The 18,883-nt window shown below is 43.9% G+C and overlaps 1 protein-coding gene across 2 annotated transcripts in view; it reads left to right on the top strand.

The window, feature by feature from the left end:
* Positions 1 to 4,712: 4,712 nt before the first annotated feature.
* The window catches only part of Ephx4 (epoxide hydrolase 4), a 32,395-nt gene continuing 18,224 nt past the window's right edge, over positions 4,713 to 18,883 (top strand). The window contains exons 1-3 of one of the 2 annotated variants that reach the window (XM_028782363.1): positions 4,713 to 4,969; positions 7,262 to 7,347; positions 18,688 to 18,845. In XM_028782363.1, the coding sequence (XP_028638196.1) occupies positions 4,745 to 4,969; positions 7,262 to 7,347; positions 18,688 to 18,845 (469 nt within the window). In that variant the 5' untranslated portion in view covers positions 4,713 to 4,744. Of the gene's footprint in view, positions 4,970 to 4,994; positions 5,514 to 7,261; positions 7,348 to 18,687; positions 18,846 to 18,883 lie in introns of those variants that run through there. The other variant, XM_028782364.1, reaches the window with a different exon arrangement.

Genomic DNA, 18,883 nt, shown 5'->3' with positions numbered 1-18,883 from the left:
ATAACAAAAGTCAGTTTTTGACCAAACAGATTTTTTTAAAATTGAAAACAATGAATTCTTGTAGACATCTCTATATATGTACATGATATGGCTTTTGTTTTTGCTTTACTTTGGGCATGCATGCGTGTGTGTGTGTTTGTGTGTGCATGTTTGGTGTGTGGTATATATGTGTGTGTGGTATGTATGTGTGTATTTGGTGTGTGATGTATATGTGTGTATGTTTGTGTGTGTTTGGTGTGTGGTATATGTGTGTGTGTGTAAGGTGGTGTAGGAGTGTGTGTGTGTGTGTGTGTGTGTGTGGCACCATGGGGGAGTGTGGAGTGTATGTGTGTGTGTGTGTGTTTGGTGAGTGGTATATGTGTGTGTAAGGTGGTGTAGGGGTGTGTGTGTGTGCATGTGTGTATGTCTGGAGGGTGGAGGTGTGTGTTGTGGATCCTCTCTTGTCCCTCTTGAGTCAACTCACTGGTCCCACCTCAAGCTTAGAGCACTGGCATTGGAAGTGTGAGTGATCATGCCTGGTGGAGTCTTTTCATGTTAACATTCCAATGTTAATATAACATTGCAAAACTGTGAGCAATAAAACCACATCAAAGACATTTTTCCAGTGGCCGTCACAATGCCATAACAAAATTTTGTAACCAAGCAAGGAAAATGTCTTTTTAAGAGAGAGTATTTTAATTTCACCAAATAGAAATGAGTTATTAGCAACAACACTAGAACAGAGGAATTCACACTTCAAAGTTTTGGAGGAAAAAAGCCCGTTAGGTTGAAATGTGAGGTTTTATGAGAGATGTCATTTTTCCAACACCAAAGCGTGTGCTACTCTGGTACTTTTTCTCATTGTTTACCTGAGTGTAGCTCTCCCAACAGTGTCCTTAGGGTACATTCAGTTATCAGTAAGGTGCTAGCCATGGCTGCTGCCACCTCTGATTGACAGTTGGTGCTGAGTGCTACAGTTTCTTTCTGCCCTATTCTGAGCTGTTTGCCCCAGAACAGTATGCACTGATGAGGGCCTAGGTTGTGAGATTTTAGTTTTTGCATGAGGGAAGGAAAAGCTGTGTACAATTCACTGCTGATTTCCAGTTTCTTCCACACTGTAAATCATAGTTCTCTGCATATATAGTAAAGATGACAGGTCTCTGCTGAAAACTGAAAAGTGGAGATGTGTGTCAGCTTGTGATTGTGAATGCAGAAATAGCACCAAAAGACAACGGAATGCAGGCACGACTCTATGATGGAATCTCCTACTCTGGAGATGCACACCAGAGTGCCCCCGTTCTTCTGTAGTTACTCCACCTTGACTTTGTGGTCTCTGTTGTGTTGTGGAGATATATATATATATATACACATACATATATATATATATATATATATGTATATATATATATATATATATATCAAATGATCAGATGATCAAATGTAAATGTTTTGTTTTGTGTTTTAGCAGAGTGAACATAGATTTTTAATTTTTTTTTAAAAAGAAAAGTGAGAGGCCAAGCATGATGGCATATCCCTTTAATCCCAGCACTCAGGAGGCAGAGGCAGGCAGATCTCTGAGTACAAAGCAGGTGGATCTCTCAGTTCTAATCTTGCCTGGTCTACAACTTGAGTTTCCAAACAGCCAAGGCTATACAGAGAAACCCTATCTCAAAGACCAAAACAACAACAAAAACAAAACAAAGCAACAACAACAAAAAAACACAAAACAAAAACAATACTACTAAAATAAGAAAAAAAAAAAAGATAGCCGGGAGGTGGTGTCACATGCTTTTAATTCCAGCACTTGGGAGGCAGAGGCAGGTGGATTTCTGAGTTTGAGGCCAGCCTGGTCTACAGAGTGAGTTCCAGGACAGCCAGGGCTACACAGAGAAACCCTGTCTCAAAAAAACAAAACAAAACAAAAGCAAAAAGAAAGAAAAAGAAGAAAAGTGGGGAAGAACTCTGAAGAGTGTCTTAGTTGCCTTTCAATTGCTGTGATTTTAGAAGAAAGAGTTTATTGGGGTCTTACAGTTTCAGAGGCAAATAGACATGGGACTGAAGCAGCAGCTGAGCGCTTACATCTTAATCCACAAGCATGAAGCAGAGAGACCCAACCAGGAATGATGTGAGATTCTGAAACCTCAAATCCCACCCCCATTGACACACCTCCTCCAACAAGGCCACACCTCATAATCCTTCCCAAACAGTTCCACCAACTGAGAACAAAGCACTCAAACGTGAGCCTATAGTGGCAGTGCTCATTCAACCCACTATACCCCTCGTGGAATGGTTTTTATAATCACTAGATTTGAAAGAGGCCTCTTGCACTCACAACCCACTAACCACAACCCAATCTCTTGGCTACACCTGGCTGGAAGCATGGAGAATTGAGAACAATACACAGACTTTGCTAATTCTGGGCCAGATGCAGGATGCAGGAGGTTCATATGGATAATGAACATCAAGAGACATCCAGCTTCTTTGGTATTGAAGGAAATGAAACTGACGCCATGTGTGGTAGTGATCTTAACGAATTAAGTTATCTAATACACTGCTGTCAGCACATGTTGGAAAGGACTAGTGGGAAGTTACACACCACCAGGCCAGACTAAATACACATAACCATTTTGTAAAATATCATCTCTCATAAAATCAAATAGTTGTATGTTAAACTCTCTCTGTTAGGTTTGCAGCAGTTCCTACCAAGCATATGCCTCAAAGTAACCACTACAGACTAGGAGATATGTACAAGAACATAAAAATGCATACAAAGATGGAGCATAAAATGAGAAAGAGAGAAAAAGAAAAGACACAACCCCATACTATAGACCAAATGGAGTGACATGGAGTGGAGACCTTCAAAATGGAACCAGAGAGCTACGGCAACAACTCAATCTAATAGACATGAATTCATTAGAGACAGGCTGGGCTTCTCAACCTGTGCCACAGAAGAGTCTCAAATACCCGTGTGTCAAATGGAACCTCACATCTTATATGAAAACCATCACAAACACAATAGAAAACTTAAAAATCTTTAGTCTCATCAGCTGGGCCAAGAAGTTTTAGACTTGTTATTAAAAGGATGGAAAAATTAACGAATTTGGCCTTGCTGAGAGTAAAGCTTTTTTTTTTTTTCCTGAAAAGACAAATATAAACTAAGGGAAATGACAAGTCACATTATGTATAAGGTTTGTAGTAAACCATGAGGAACTCTCAAACTCAGCTGTGGGAACGTATGACTTTAAAAACAAAGAACAAAAGCATTCGTGGGTATAGTCCAGTGCTAGTGCATGCAGGCCTACCACCCCTGCTTCCGTATCAGGGGTGGGGGGAATCAACACCAAGCAGAAGATTTGTATAGATACTTTGTCAAAGAAGAGTACAGCTGAGTGACGTGTGATCTCACAGAAGATGCCTGATACTATTTGCCATTAGAAAACAGATGCACGTTACGCTTTACTCTTTTGTATTCATTATTTAAATTAGCATACACTGTAGCGTTTGGTGGCATATTCAGACGTATGGGCCATTAAACTTTGTCCTAAGACATCCACTTCCCCAACTCCCCTCCTCCATGCTCTGCCCTTGGGCAGCTCCCTTCCTTCTGGAAGACAGTGCCTCCTATTGAGAATCAAGTGTTCATTCTGTACCTCTGCAGCGAGTGAAATTAAGAAGAGTTCAGTACATAGTGCTTTCAAGAACGTGACCCAGAAATAACTCTCTGAGTGTTAGGGATTCCAAAATTGCATGGTCACTTTTTTTGGAGTAGGACTTGAATCCCGGGCCTTAAGAATTCTGGCTTTTAGGCTCAAAAACATCTCTAGCACCGAGCAGTCATTCTGAAAACCAGTTTGATTCTGTCACAGGAAGCCAAAGGAATACTTACCTACCTGATCCCACCATGTCATTTCTAGGTGAAATAGGAAAAAAAAGGTTCACACAGAAACATTTTTCCGTAGATACAACACCTATACAGATGGGAAACATGGGCAGAGATGGCTCACCAGTTAAGAGTACTGGCGGCTTTTTCAGAGGACCTGAGTTCATTCCGGGGAGTGAGGGGTGGGGGATGAGGCTTACAGTCACCTGTAACTGCATCTCCAGAAGGGGACACACACACACACACACACACACACACACACACACACACGAAGGGAGGGGAGGGGAGGAAAGAGAAAGAAGGGAAACAGGAAGGGAAGACTAAGAAAGAATGAAGGTTTTTTAACGGGGCGGGGGGGGGAAGCTGTAAACTATTGTGGAGTCTAGGAGGAGGGAGAGGGAGGGGAACATTAAGGCGAAGAGAGGAAGGAGAGAGGAGTCCTTGCTAAGGGTGGGGGCAAGCTAATTGATTCCTTGTGCCTTGGTCTGAAGCGCCTTTTTGCTTTTTTCTGGCCGCGGTGTTTGGTACCTTTGAACTTTGAACAGTTTATACCTGTAAGAGACTGCCAGGGGTGCCAACCTGAAAAAATAATTACCACAGTTCAGTACAAAAGTCCCTCCCGCCCTCTGCGGTTCTCACATCCAGGAAAAGGTCTGCGGCTTCTGGGACCCGGGGCCCTGGGACCGGTTCAGAGCCAGGCGCTTCGGCGGGACCCGGGATGGCGTTCGGCGTCGCCTTCATGTCGCTCGGCTCTAGCGACGCGGCACGGGAGGAGGATAGCCCGGGCCTCGCCCTGCGCGGTCCCCGAGGCCCGGGCGCGCGGCGTGTGCGGGGCGAGCGGGCGGGCGCGGGAGGGACGCCGCAGCTCGGCTCCCGCAGGCGCCCATGGCCCCGCCGTGCCCGCCCCGCCTGCTGCTGGCGCTGCGCGCCCTGCTCTACTGGTCCGTGGTGTACGGCTACTGCGGGTTGTGCGCCTCCGTCCACCTGCTCAAACTTTTGTGGAGCATCGGTAGGGCGCCGGCGCAGACCTTCCGCTGGGCGGCCCGAGCCAACCCTCCCGCGTGCCTGAACGACCCCTCCTTGGGGACCCACTGCTACGTGCGCATCAAGGTGAAGGCCGGCACCGGCCTGGAGACGGGGGAGGGAGAGGGACGCGGGTGGGAGCTGTGGGAGCCGCGGCGCCTAGGACTCCGGGCCGATTATTCCGAGAAGCGTCCCGATAGCTGCGGGCACCCGGAGGACCCCAGGGGAGGAAGGAGAGACCGGGCCGGGGACTGTTCCGCGGGTCGGTATGGTGGCCCTCCTTAACCTGTGTGTTGGGGGTTGGGGGGCGTATTTAAGAATGTGGAATTTCTCTATCCGGGTCCTCCTCCTGCTGAAGCAACTCAGAATAATTCTGCTCCCTTTCCTACTGCAAGGAGAAGCTGTCTCCTGTCACCTTTTTTTGCCTTTTAGGGCTCAGATCAGCTGCAGAATAATGCTCCTGGCGATGCCCTGCTGTCCAGATTTTGAGATGGAGCCAGTGAACAGTTCTTTGGAAAGTCATTTCTAATCTCAGATGACCTAGGCAGCACTAAACGATAAGAAATGGTTTGTGTTTGTGAGGAAGGAAGCAGATACAAGAAGTCAGGAATAAAAGAGAATGGGATACAAAGTAGGTGCCCATTTCTTAATAAAGCTTCATTCGCCGCTCTTAAATAAAAGTGCCAACCGTGCCAACAGATTTTCATTGTCCATGCTCGTCCCAACTTCTGTCACAGCCCACAGACGTTCTATTTCCTGATGCCAGGTGGTGGAGCGATACAGTCTTTGTGATACGACCTGCAGTCTGACTCACAAGCCTTTCAAAGGCAGCATCGAGGAGATATTTGTGTTAATGAGTTCTGACGTTTCCGCAGCAGTTAAAAAACTCCCCAGCAACTGGGTTTCAGAAAGGCAAGAGGAGCCTGAAACTGAATTAAGTATGTTCGAAAAGAAGAAGGAAAATGAAAAGGAGAAGAAGGAGGAAGAGGAGGAGGAAGATGATGAGAAGAGGAGGAGGAGGAGGAGGAGGAGGAGGAGGAGGAGGAGGAGGAGGAGGAGGAGGAGGAGGAGGAGGAAACAACCACAAAGAAAACTAGGCAAACGGACTTAATAACTTATTATAATTCATTCTAATTGTGGACCTCCTGGCATATACCCAGTGCAATAAAATCTAATCCAGACTGGTGGTGGCCATAGCATTTCATTCTCTCAAGACTCACCACCACTAAAATAATTTTTTAAAGATAACAGCAAAGTCACATTTGTTAACTCTGTCCAACTTGATGAAACTAAGCTCATGACTCTTCCTGAGTTCCCCAGAATTTCTTTCTCTTCCCCCAGAAGCAGAAGGAAGAAATAGACACAGTGGTGGCTCTGGTCACCTGGATACGTCATCCCTCTTAACAGCATTTATCTAGTGATGCTAGGGAACACTTTGGTCATGCCAGGCGAGTGCTCCACCACTGAGCTACATCCTTAGCCGTCCCATGACTCCCATGACCTTCATGACTTATGTGACTTACTTGGGCCTCCTTTAGGGGAAGGGATTGCAGTGCCGGGGATGGAAGCTAGGTCTCATGCTTGAAAGACAAATTCTCTGCCGCTGCTCTGTAGCCCCAGCCCTCTAAAGTAAGGTGATGGCATTGAGGGAAATGACATGCCAGATGCTTGCACCTAAAGGCTGGAGATAAAGTCCATGCTTAGCTTTGATTTGTACTGTCTTTCATACTTCTGGGGATTTTGCCTTTCTTGTCTATGTTCCCATATCCTTGGTGTCTGGAGTATTCTTCTGTTGTTCCCAGTCCTTTCCTTTTTGGAGGGTAATCATCTCCCAAATGGGGCGTGAACTCTCTGGCACTGTATATTCCACTGTTAGAAACACAAATGTGACAGAGGGAACAGGTAGCAAAGGAGAGCATATATGAAACACTCAAGATCACAGTGTGGGAAGGAGATGCCTAAAAATAAGAGAAGGGAAGGGGGTGTGAATTACATAAGTGATATCGCAGCTCTTGACGGGACTGAGAAAAAAAAATGTGAGGTAGACTTAGCAACATTGAAATTCAGATCAGAATTATTTATGTATCCTGCAGGGAACAAAACGTGACACCTCACTAAGATGAAAGCTACATTGTAACATTGCTTCAGAAGCTCAAAATGTATACACAGACCTTGTAGCAGAACAAGTAAGAGGGGGTATTCTAAGGGAATACCCACAAAGGTGAATTGGTCCATTTATCCTATTGCTAATATATTGTTAACATTTATTTCTTGATGTTAAAGTAATTCAAGTGAGAATGTTTTTAGTGACAGGGAAATACTAAATGTCTTAGTTTGATGATGCCCACTATCACATGCTCTGTACTCTTCCACTTTCAGGACTCGGGGTTAAGATTTCACTATGTTGCTGCTGGAGAAAGAGGCAAACCACTCATGCTGCTGCTTCATGGATTTCCAGAATTCTGGTAAACTTACCAACTAACTTGTTTCTTCTGCATTAACACTTAACATTCTGGCTTAGTTCATTTGATGCTGCTGTAAAGAAATAGGGTATTTGTTGTTGTTGGTGGTGGTGGTGTTTTTGTTGTTGTTATTTGTTTAGTTTTGTTTTGCTTTGTTTGGCTTAGTTCTGGAGGCTGGGAGGTCCAAGATCAAGATCCGGTGTGGGCTGCCACGTTGAATGATCACATGATAGAGAGTGGAAAGGCAAGAAAGCAACAGAGGATAAGTTCAAGTTTAATCCCATGAGGTCAAATTGCTCATGACCTAACACTATTATAACCTCAGTTAAATGTCATAGTTTTACAGGAACAAACATTCTAAGTGTAGTACTTACCGTAGACTCCCTTTCTCAAAATGGCAGATCATTTTCCAGGGTTGTAACTCCTGAATGTTCCTGAAGTCACAGCAATAGTTTCTCTCCTAATCTAAAAGCATGAATACATATACAACCATCCTAATTTTTTAAGACTGACTTTTGCTGTGTAGCCTAGGCTGGCTGTCTTAGTTTGGGTTTTGTTGCTATGAAAAGACACCATGACCAAGGCAACTCTTATAAAGGACATTTAATTGGAGCTGGATTACAGTTTCAGAGGTTTAGTCCATTATCGTCATGGTGGGAAGCAAGGCACAGTCCAGGCAGACATGGCGCTGGAGGAGCCGTAGACCACAGAAAAAGATTGTGTGACTCCCTAGGCTTAGCCCCAAAGCCCACCTCCCTAGTGACACACTTCCTCCAGCAAAGCCTCACCTCCTAATAGTGCCACTCCCAGTGGCCAAACATTCAAACACAAGAGTCTATGGGGCCATACTATTCAAACCACCACACTGGCCTCAGACTTATACCCAAGTCCTTCACTCTCCCAAGTGCTAGGCTTACAGGTGTGCACTACCACCCTTAACTCTGCTTTTTCCTCTGAAGATTAAGAGTCTTCTAATGTTTCAATTTTCTGAAATGTCGAGTCATAAAACATTTCCTGCAAAGTAACTGCTGTGGATAAAAGACAGCCCTGGGTGCGGGAGAGAAACTGAACAAACCGTGGCCTTGGAGTATGTGGCAGGGAGCTTTAGTGTCACTTGTGGAGCAGAGAGAGGGAGCACATACCCATTAGTGCATATAAATGTAGGCTCTATTGTCAGTTACGCCAGCATAACTGACCTAGTTCCCCTTAACGGCGAAGGTCTGCGGATTGAAAAACAAGACATGGAGTCATCTGGTAGAGACCAAATGTTGTATTTCCAACTGTGCCACAAGCTTATGTACACAGAAGTAAACAGGAAAGGGGGGGGGGCAACTCAACAGCCAATCACATAGGTTTCGATTTCTCCAACAGCAGGCATTTAGAAGAAATGGCTCAGGGCGGGGAGTGCATCACACTGCACATGCCCCCAGGGCGGAAGTCACAAGGTTCTCACAACTCACTCTTTTTCTTTTATTTAAAAGAAAAGGCACCACCTGTCTTAGGATTGACCTTGCAGCCACTGGCTCTTACCCATCCTTGGGTTACTCTGTCATTCTCAGAGCCCCTGTCTTAGGTTGATACCAGGGCCAAGGAAGTTGCCCATCTCTGGTTAATGCGTTTGTAACATAGATAACCAGACCTCTGCAGCAGGAGTCTCCTGCCCATGCAGAAGCACTAGGCCCCTTGCCACTGCCTGAGAATGAACCTGTTGTCTCCTGAGGCAACATAGCCCCCATACAACAGCAAAGACAGCAATAAAGGTGATGGCCAAGAATGACATCATACCAGCCTATTCCTTAAACATAAAGCCAATCTTACAAAACCAAGATCCAATACAGAAGCTGTCGAGTCAAATTATTATAACCAGTCAATAATGGCCATACTCCAAACTAGGATGGATTGCGATACCAATAAGGAAGTGACTGATGGGTGCTAATTTTTGATGGAGGCCTATGTCCGAAGAACCAAACTGACTCCCTAATTGCCATCCTTCCCAAGGAGCACAATTTAGCCAAGATATAGGTGCCTTGATCTCAAAAATGTCTGAATCAACCCAACAGGGAGGAGCAGGTCTAATAAGTGTGACACTACCCACACTCCTATTCTTAAAAACACTATTAAAAACTGGATACAAAATACTCTGAAAAGCTACAGCACTACCATTAAAAAGGGTTCCAAAAGTAGCATTACTCATAATTAGGCAATTACTATGCCAGGAATCTGACTTATTACTAAACCTACTAATATTATACTCTTTTATAAAACATAAAACATTCTCAAGATAAAAGGAAGAATTAACCTTAAATTCCTCAAGCTCTACAGGAGAAGCAGGATGGCCAATTGTCCAATTAGAAGCAAACACACTAGGCCAAATAGGGGCATCAAGGCTCATGTTCATCAGGATGGGTGGATGATGTATGGCAGATGGATGTCACTCATGTGCTAGTTTTAATAAGTTGTCCTTTGTACATGTAACTGTAGATACCTTTAGTGGTTTGATTTTTGCATCAGCTCATAGTGGTGAGAAAGCTAAAAAAAATTTTTTGTTTTTTTGTTTTTTTCGGTTTTTCGAGACAGGGTTTCTCTGTGTAGCCCTATTAGTTGGAAGGATAATAATCCTGTCTGGATTGAACAGTGGCTCTTATCTAAAGAAAAGCTGGAGCTGCCAGTGCTTTGTACAAGACCAAATCGCTGCTCTGGCGGTGGTGTGCACTTCCTGGGGTGCCTCTGTAGAGGTCTGCAATTGAAAGGGATTGTTGCTTCTCGGTGCTGTCAATGCCCTGTACACATTGGTTCTCGGGCCCCGGGGCCGTTTCCCTGCAACTGTTGGCCCTGAATATTGTATTTGGGTCTACAGCTCACTGATATCCTTTATGGCGTTTAGGACATTTGCCAGGAGCCCATCCTTGGTTTACTTTAGGACAATCCTTTTTAAAGTGTCCAGCTTGTCCACATCCAAAATACCCTTTATCACAGCCACCACTGGGACCTTTTAAGCCCCGCTGCAGGGCAGCAGCCAGAAGGTATGCCTGAACTTAATTTCCATCAACCTCTTTACATATCTTTAGATAATCATTCAAGTTCTTAGCCTTATGTGGGCATAATGCCTCCTGACAATATTTATTGGAATTTTCAAAGGCCAGTTGCTTAATAACGGGCATGACTGTGTCCACATCTCCAAAAATTTTTCCTGCCAATGCCATAAGTCTTGCAAGAAAGTCTGAGTAAGTTTCAGAAGGACCTTGAACCACCTTAGTAAGTTGTTGCCCAGCACCTTCATTAGGCAGGTAATTTCAAGCTCTAATGGCAGCGGTAGCAATTTGGGCATAAGTTCCAGCCTGATATTGAATTTGATTGTGGAGTGCCTCATAGGGACCAGCACCAGTTAACATTTCCACATTCATTTGAGGCTGAACAGCCTGAGCATTGAGGTGAGCAGTTCTAGCACACTGCTCCTGCTACTCATTCCTCCAGAGCAGGTAATGCCCCCCATAATACGGCTGTACACAACTGTTGCCAATCACTAGGTGTTAAATTCATAGTAGAATAGGATTCTACCAAAGCCTTAGTAAAGGGGGCCAGGGGTCCAAAAGATGTGACCGCTTCCTTCAACTGTTTCATTTCTTTAAAAGTCAAAGGTTGATGTTGCCTTATCACTCGTCGTCCTCCCTCAGGTTAGGTATCTCGTAACTGGGTAAGCTACAGGATCCTTATTCCCTGGGCCTCTCTTTCCTACCTTTGCTGCCTTTTTTAACCCTTCAGATGTACCTCCCCTGAAAATAACCCCTTTGGGTTGCGAAAGAACACCTTCGAATGTCTGCTCCTTCCTCTCCTCCTCCTGAATCTCCACCCAGAAGGGGTTATAGGAGGGAGGAGATGCAGTGGGGAGCCAGTCTTGACCTCCTCTGTCACCTCCTCTGTCTCCTTCTTTCCTGGAGCCCGCCTTCCTTCATAACTTCTTGGATGCTGTAAGGGATGCACTAGCTCTGTCCAAGTCATCTTCAGACGTGGAGCTACCCTCATCAGAAGAAGTAGAGGAAGCAGAGCCACTGACTGATTCCTTAGCTATTTCTTCCTGTACCTTCCCAAAAGTTTTCTGTACTTCTTCTAACTGTTCCTTCACTAACTCATTTTCACTGAGTAGGGCATCCCTAACTAATTTCCTTTTTTTTTTTTTTTTTGCTTTTTTTTTGTGTAGCCCTGGCTGTCCTGGAACTCACTCTGTAGACCAGGCTGGCCTGAAACTCAGAAATCCACCTGCCTCTGCCTCCCAAGTGCTGGGATTAAAGGCGTGTGCCACCACCGCCTGGCCCCTAACTAATTTCCAACCCCCCCCAAACAGATTATGAAAGACTAAGGGTCCATGGCAGTTAGCAGCGGCACAAAAATCACTGTGGATCTTTTCCCAGTCTTCTATTTTAAAATTTCCACTAGTAACAAACCACAGACTAAACCTTTGTACTTCTCTGATAAAGTCTCTAACTACTTCCCTCTTGACAACAGTTCCTCGCTGTACAAGTAAAGCAGTGAGATGCTTTGCAAGCAGCTCTTTACTATGGCTAAGTCCCATAGTTACTTACCGGGTCACTTACTTACCTCAATACGTCCCTTGCATTTTCCTGTGCACTACCGGATGGTCCATCAGGTTCTCCCTTTCCAATCTCGGTGGGACCTCCACTTTGGCATAACTGACCTAGTTCCCCTTAACGGCGAGGGCCTGCGGATTGAAAAACAAGACATGGAGTCATCTGGTAGAGACCAAATGCTGTATTTCCAACTGTGCCACAAGCTTATGTACACAGAAGTAAACAGGAAAAGGGGGGAGGGCAACTCAACAGCCAATCACATAGGTTTTGATTTCTCCAACAGCAGGCATTTAGAAGAAATGGCTCAGGGTTGTGGGGGGGAGGGGATTGCATTGCGCATGCCCTGGGGGTGGATGAGTCACAAGATTCTCACACTCTATCAAAGGCATAAATGTTTTAAAAAGTAAAAAGGAAATCTATAGTCAAAAATTCACAGTGGTTACTATCTGAGCCTATTTGTATGGTTAGAATAAAACACCAGAACAGAAATTTCTTTCCCACAGTTCTAGAGACCAAGTTGCTCAAGATTAAGTCCTTGGAGATTTGGTGTCTGTAAGGGCCTAGGCCCTGTCTTCAAAATGGTGTCTGGTTGTTTTGTCCTTTAGAGGGCCTAATATCATATCCTTGTATGATAGAAGGAAAAAGGGGAAGAGGGGATTGGTTACTCTCTTGAGTGCTTTGCTGAGTTGTGTTGTTAATATCGTATATAGTGCTCTGACCTCATGGCACACTTTCAAAGCCTTTGTCCTAATACTATCATTTTGGCAATTTGCTTCAGTACATGAATTAAAGGGTATTTACACAGGCAATAGCAGTTATAGAGGGAAACATTGCCCATTTTCTGTTGATCCCAAAGGACCCAAGTAAAAACAGATGAAGGTAACATCCAATTATTAAGAAAATGTAGCATATTTAAAAGAGATAGAAGATGCTGGGGTGAAAAGGAATTCTTTTTTTGATGGCAGATTATGTTAGGGAGTAGATAAAAAAAGACATTCTCTAGGTGGTCCTATTGGATAGGATATTGGATAACATTTGAATCTAGAATTGTACCATTACAAATTATTTACCTTCTTTAGAGCCTTAAAGACTTTGCATCACCCAAAGTCCCGATTTTAAAATGCAGCTAGCTCTGAGAGCTTTTTCAGAGTTTCTAGCTGGGATGTACAGCTTCCCACATAACACTGACTGAGGACAGGCCCTCCTCTGTGGGGGAGCTTGTCTCTTCCAGGATCAATGCAGGAGGAAGCAGTCCACCTAGCCAAGCAGTCCAGCCAGGTCAATGCTGGTGACAAAAGAGGTGACATGTGTCACAGCTGGATTGCTCTCACAACCACAACTGCATGTAGCTCTGTGAAGACTATAAGGAATATTACCTTCACACAATTTAGTCGTTATTTTATGAATGAAAGCAGTTCTGTGGACAAGTGCTTTGAGAGTGTTAGTGTCCCTGATAGATTGGCATGGAAGAAAGGAAGACAAGATGGCAAAGTGCTGTCTATTACCTAATTTTGATAGGGCAAGGCTATGGTGTCTTTTCCTGAGAAAAGTTTCCTACTTAAGGATTTCCACCCTGCTCTGGATTTAGCTGCCTGGATAAACATTATCATCTGTTCTTCCATCTGGAGACAACCTAATTAAGAAGGAGGAAAACCTCCCAGTGCAATTTGCAACATGTATAGAGACTCAACCTCATGGAGTGTATGACACAGGCACTTACTATTCTGTTATTCCAAAGCATTAATCACATTTACCCCGAGTAACAAAGGCAGAGTCCACTTATGACTGAAGGAATGTCCTAGTTGGTATTGTTGTCAACTCAAGAACTGTTAAGATCAGATTAGCCTTGCATGTCTGTGAGGGATTTTCTTGGTTGCTAACTGAGATAGGTAGGAGGTTCCAGCCCACTGTGGGCAGTACCATCACTAGGTAGATGGGCCTAGACTAGATAAGAAAGCCAACTGACTATATGAGAGGGAGCAAGCTTTCCTCCAAGGTTCTTGCTCCAGTTCCTGCCCTGACTTCCCTCAGTGGTGGACTGTTACCTGTAACGGTAAGATGAAATAAACCATTTCCTCCCCAAGTTGCTATGGTCCAGATGTTTTATCACAATGAAAGAAAAACCAAATAGAACAAGGACCCTAAGTATCACTCACAATATTTCTGCAGAGACATTGTGAGAATAAAATCAAAGTCCCTTCGTATGACACCAGCAAATACTCAAAATCTGTCTCTTAGGGGCCTGGGAAGATGTCTCAGTGGATAAAGCTCAGGGGTGAGGGCCAGTTGACCCAGCATCTCTCTGGTCTCTGCAGGTGCCCATACATACATTGCAGACAACCATCCAGACACAAAAGTAAAGTAAAGAAAAAAGAACACAGTAATTTTTAAGACCCAGAAGCACCATATAGTATGTGTTATCTAGATTTACCACCGTTGCCCAAGACAGCTGAGAAGCGCGATAGGTAATGTGTACTATCATTAGCAATAGTTAGTGTGCTATCCCACAGTGCACAAAAGCTGTAGGAGCTGCATCTGCCCCCTTGAATCCAAAGGAAGCTTTAGAGAAGATAACACATCTGTGGGAACTTTAGCTAAATCAGCCCAAAATATGACTGTTTGTCAAAGGATTTTTTTTCCCTCTCCCTTTACCTCAATTTGCATCTCTTTTAAAAATATTTCAAGCTGACCAAGGCGATTTCTGTGAGTCACCTCCATCTCCAGCTGCCTGGGATGCTTGTGTCACCACTCACAGGCTGGGGCTCCTCATCCTGAGCTCAGCACAGAGGCAGCAGTGATGTCACCCTTCCAGAGGACAGGCACGTTACTCCACACCTCAAAGTGTCCTGACTGGGAAACCAGGATTCTGAAATATTTTAACAGAAATAATAAGGGAAGAGGTTGTCCTGTTGTTTGTTTTTCTGCATGATCTCTGCTATTGTCTGAAACTGTCAGAAAATCTAGCCATTGTGACACATGTCTATGATCTCAGCATGGGGAGGCCAAGACAAAGGAGCCTGAGGCCAGCTGGGTCTACATAGCAGTATCAGACCTGGGCTGCTAACAAGATCCCATTTCAGAGAAACAACAAAACTACTGTCACAAAAAAAGTAAAAGAGAAAAAGCAGAACAAAACAAACAAACAAACAAACAACCCGAAACCATCAGAGTATAAAATAGCCTTGTCTCAGTGTGGTAAGGGTTGTTTCTGTGATGTGTGTCAGGGGCTGTGTTCATTTCGTTACTGCAGCTATTTCTGTTTCAGTATATGACTGAAATGTGACTCAAATATGTTACTAGTATGAATTTCACAAAAAGGATATTTAAAATTTTTCTTTACTGACTGGGAGGAGCTGAGTAGGTGCTTTCTTGGTGAGCATGAAACCTAAGTTTGAGCTCTAAGGCCCATGTAAAAGAGCCAGGCACCACACCTAGAGCCCCAGTCATGTGGAGGTAGACAAACGTGGGTCATGGGTTCAGTGGCCATCCAGACCAGCTAGTGGGAAACCCTGTCTCCATTGAGAGGTAAGGCTTCTCAGCAAGAGAGAAAGGGGCCATAGCAATAAACCCTCTACCGAATTTCCCACTGCGATACAGCATATGGGGATATATGCATATGCATGTGCATATGTATGTCAGACATTACTGATTCAGCCATTTGCTCACACTGTCTGCCGAACTGAAGGCATGTGGCATGCTCCAGGGCCCTGGAATGTGCCCAGTCACCTTAGGGAGATGTTCCAGTCAGAAGTTCAGAGGAAAGGCTCCAAATTCCAAATTTAAGTTGGGGTTTTGATCTCGCTGGGGCCTCCAAATGTTAGTTCCACAGATGGGAGATGAAAGACTATCAACATAAACCATGGCCAAATTAATTAAAGCAGCTTTCTCTTTTATTTGTTGTACATGGGCTGTATCCTCCTAAGGTGAGGTTCAAGAGGTCAGCATTGGACACGGGGAAGACAAGGGGTTTTATCGTTCAGAAGTAGAGAGTTCCCAAACAGAGGTTCCCTATTTGCTGGGCAAATAGGTGGCATTACAGGAGCAGAATATAAACAGAATAAGTTGCCATAACAACCTCCTGGAACAAAGACACGGCGCAATGTGGTCATAGCAAAGTAATCATGACAAGGTAGTCACATCAAGTTTTAAACCAGGGTTACCATTTCCTAGAACAAGCATATCAGAATAAGCAGGAGGCATGATTATTCAAACACCCAAGAGGCAGAACTTGATTGATTATTGGGCATAATGAATGATAAAGAGGGATGAATTGGACTTCAGATACAAAAACAAGAAATATCCATTAAAAAATCATAAGGCTAGCTAGTGGCTGGGCTGCTTGGCTAGGTGGACATCTAATGCAGTCCCATGCATTGACAGAGGAGAATCCTTAAGGAAACAAACATCTTCATTCAGTACAATGCATAGATAAGATAACTGTGGCCTGGGCTTGGGAGATGGCTCAGTGGGTAAAAAGTACATGCTGTGTAAGCAGGAAGAACTGGGTTCAAATCCCCAGTACAAAAGGCTGGACACATAGTATGAGTGTCTGTGATCAGAGCACCCCCGTGAGGAGATGGGAAATGGGGACAGGAGAATCTCTGAATGTTCAAGGGATAGCTGTATTGGTGTGTGTAATACAAAATCAAGGAAGACACCTGAATGGAGATCAAAGGCTAGGAGGCTGAAGTTCAAGGTTGTCCTCTGACCTCCACATATACCAGTGGTATGTGTGCACTCACATTCACACACATATACACAAGAGTATCATGATCTGGCCAAAGACACTATTTATCTAAGATGAAACACCAAACTCATATTAATCAGTAATGCTTCTACAGACTTCTGGGAGTCACATTCTTAGAGCAGAGCAGAGGTACCCTGCCGTCCATAATTCGAGTAAGCATCTGACACCTTCCCTGGCAATGTTTCCCTCCTGTGGTGTCACACCCTTGTCTTACTGCAATGTCAGTCCACGTTGGAGTGCCCTTCCCTCTGCTGAGTGACGATCTGACACCCCTGTGTTTGCTCCACCACTGCACTGCAAATGTATTTTCAGATTTTCATTGGTTGTGTGTCAGCTAATGTTATGGTGCCTGTAGATGCATTTTGGAGTCCTACAACATAAGTCAGTCACCCTGAAAATTTGGTATCTTTCTGTGTTATACCAAAATAACTTTGCTTATTCGAGGAAGAAAATGCCCTACGTCTCTGTGTTTTTAATTAATTAGTTCTGTGGCCTTCTTCTGAAGTGTGAGGGCTGGCCAGCAGGGTAATCATAGCCCTTGGAGCTAGAGTTACAGACAGTTGCCAGCTGCCCACTGTGGGTGTCGGGATCCAAACAAGTCCTCTGCAAGAGCAGCAAGTGCTCTCAAACACTGAGGGAGCTCTTTCTCCAACCCTTACACGTTTGTCTTACATCATTAGTCTGCTGGATTCTGTCAGACTTAGCTTCAATCTTTGGACTCTTCCAAACCAGAATTTCAACCTTTGAAATTACTAAAAACAAAATATTGAGCTCTATTTACTGAGTAAGATAAATCAAATCTACTTTAGAAGGAAATAGATTTTCATATAGTAAGTTTCAAAAATGACAGACTCATTTGGCTCTGCAATAGAAAGCATTATGTTTATAGTATCCTGTCAAAGCTCTGAGCCAGATCAGCATTTAGATATTTTGAGAAAAATTTAAAGCTTATCTTCCTTGTTACTATTTTAAAGGATTATAATCTTTTATCCCACCCAGAAATTCAATTTATAAGATTCAATCTAAACAATAACTGTTCTTAGTACAATTAGAAAACATATATCCTTTTTTATATCTGATATTTTGCAGTTTCTGTAAGTTCTGGCCCCTTGTTATGAATTTCTGGAGACAGAAGGGAGATGAGTTCCTAATGGTGGTGGCCACAGGCGCTTCCTCACAGGGACCTTTTTCTTGTCATAATACACAACTGCATAACTTTTTAAATAAGAGATGTTGTTGTTGTTGTTGTTGTTGTTTTGAGACAGGGATTCAGGTAACCAGAGCTCACTGTGTAGCTGAGGATGACCATGAATTTCTTTATACAATATTTTTATTTGTTTAATTTTATGTGAATAGGTATATAATATGTTTGCAGTACCCACAGAAACTAGCGAGGGTGTCAGACTTCCTGAACCTGCAGTTACAGTCAGTTAACTAATATAAAATTAGTTTTATATGTATGGCTGTTTTTTTCTGCATATATATCTGTGTACCACATGAGTGCCTGATGCCCACAGAGGCCAGATCCCCTGGAATGAGAGTTAAGAGCCACCATGTAGGTGCTGAGAACAACACCCAGGTCCTCCGGAGGAACAGCCCGTGCCTTTAACCACTGAGCCATCTCTCCAGCCCCTGTCTAGCTTTTTAAAGAGTAATTTCTGATAGTTTTCCACTTAGAAAGCCTTTGCTTTTCTCGTTGTTTGGTTTTGAGGCAGCGTGTTACTATGTTGACCAATCAAAATGGCATCAAATCTCTGTGTAAACTAGTTCCTGTCATGCCTTGCCAATGCTATTCTTGATATTAGTCAACATTTATTTTTGTTTGTGTGTGTGTTTGTGTGTGACATGGCACATGCATGGAGAAGAGAAAAAAATGTGGGCTAGGTTTCTCCTCTCGCCGCTTCAGTTCTCAGGACCAAGCTCGGTAAGCAGGCTCGCTGCTGGGAAGCAGTTTTAACCACTGAGCTGTCTCCCTAGGCCAACATTCTTATTGTTTCTTTTCCCCTTCAGGTATTCTTGGCGTCATCAACTGAGAGAATTTAAAAGTGAATACAGAGTCGTTGCGCTGGATTTGAGAGGTTATGGAGAGTCGGATGCCCCTACTCATCAAGAGAGTTACAAACTGGACTGTCTAATTGCAGACATAAAGGATATTTTGGACTCTTTAGGTAGGTTTGCCTTTTAAAAAGTATTCTCTCTCTCTCTC

This window comes from Grammomys surdaster, unplaced genomic scaffold (genome assembly GCF_004785775.1).
Source record: "Grammomys surdaster isolate TR1022 unplaced genomic scaffold, NIH_TR_1.0 751, whole genome shotgun sequence".
Lineage (NCBI taxonomy): Eukaryota > Metazoa > Chordata > Mammalia > Rodentia > Muridae > Grammomys > Grammomys surdaster.
Note: the sequence above shows the minus strand (reverse complement) of the source record. Positions and strands in the feature narration are given on the sequence as shown.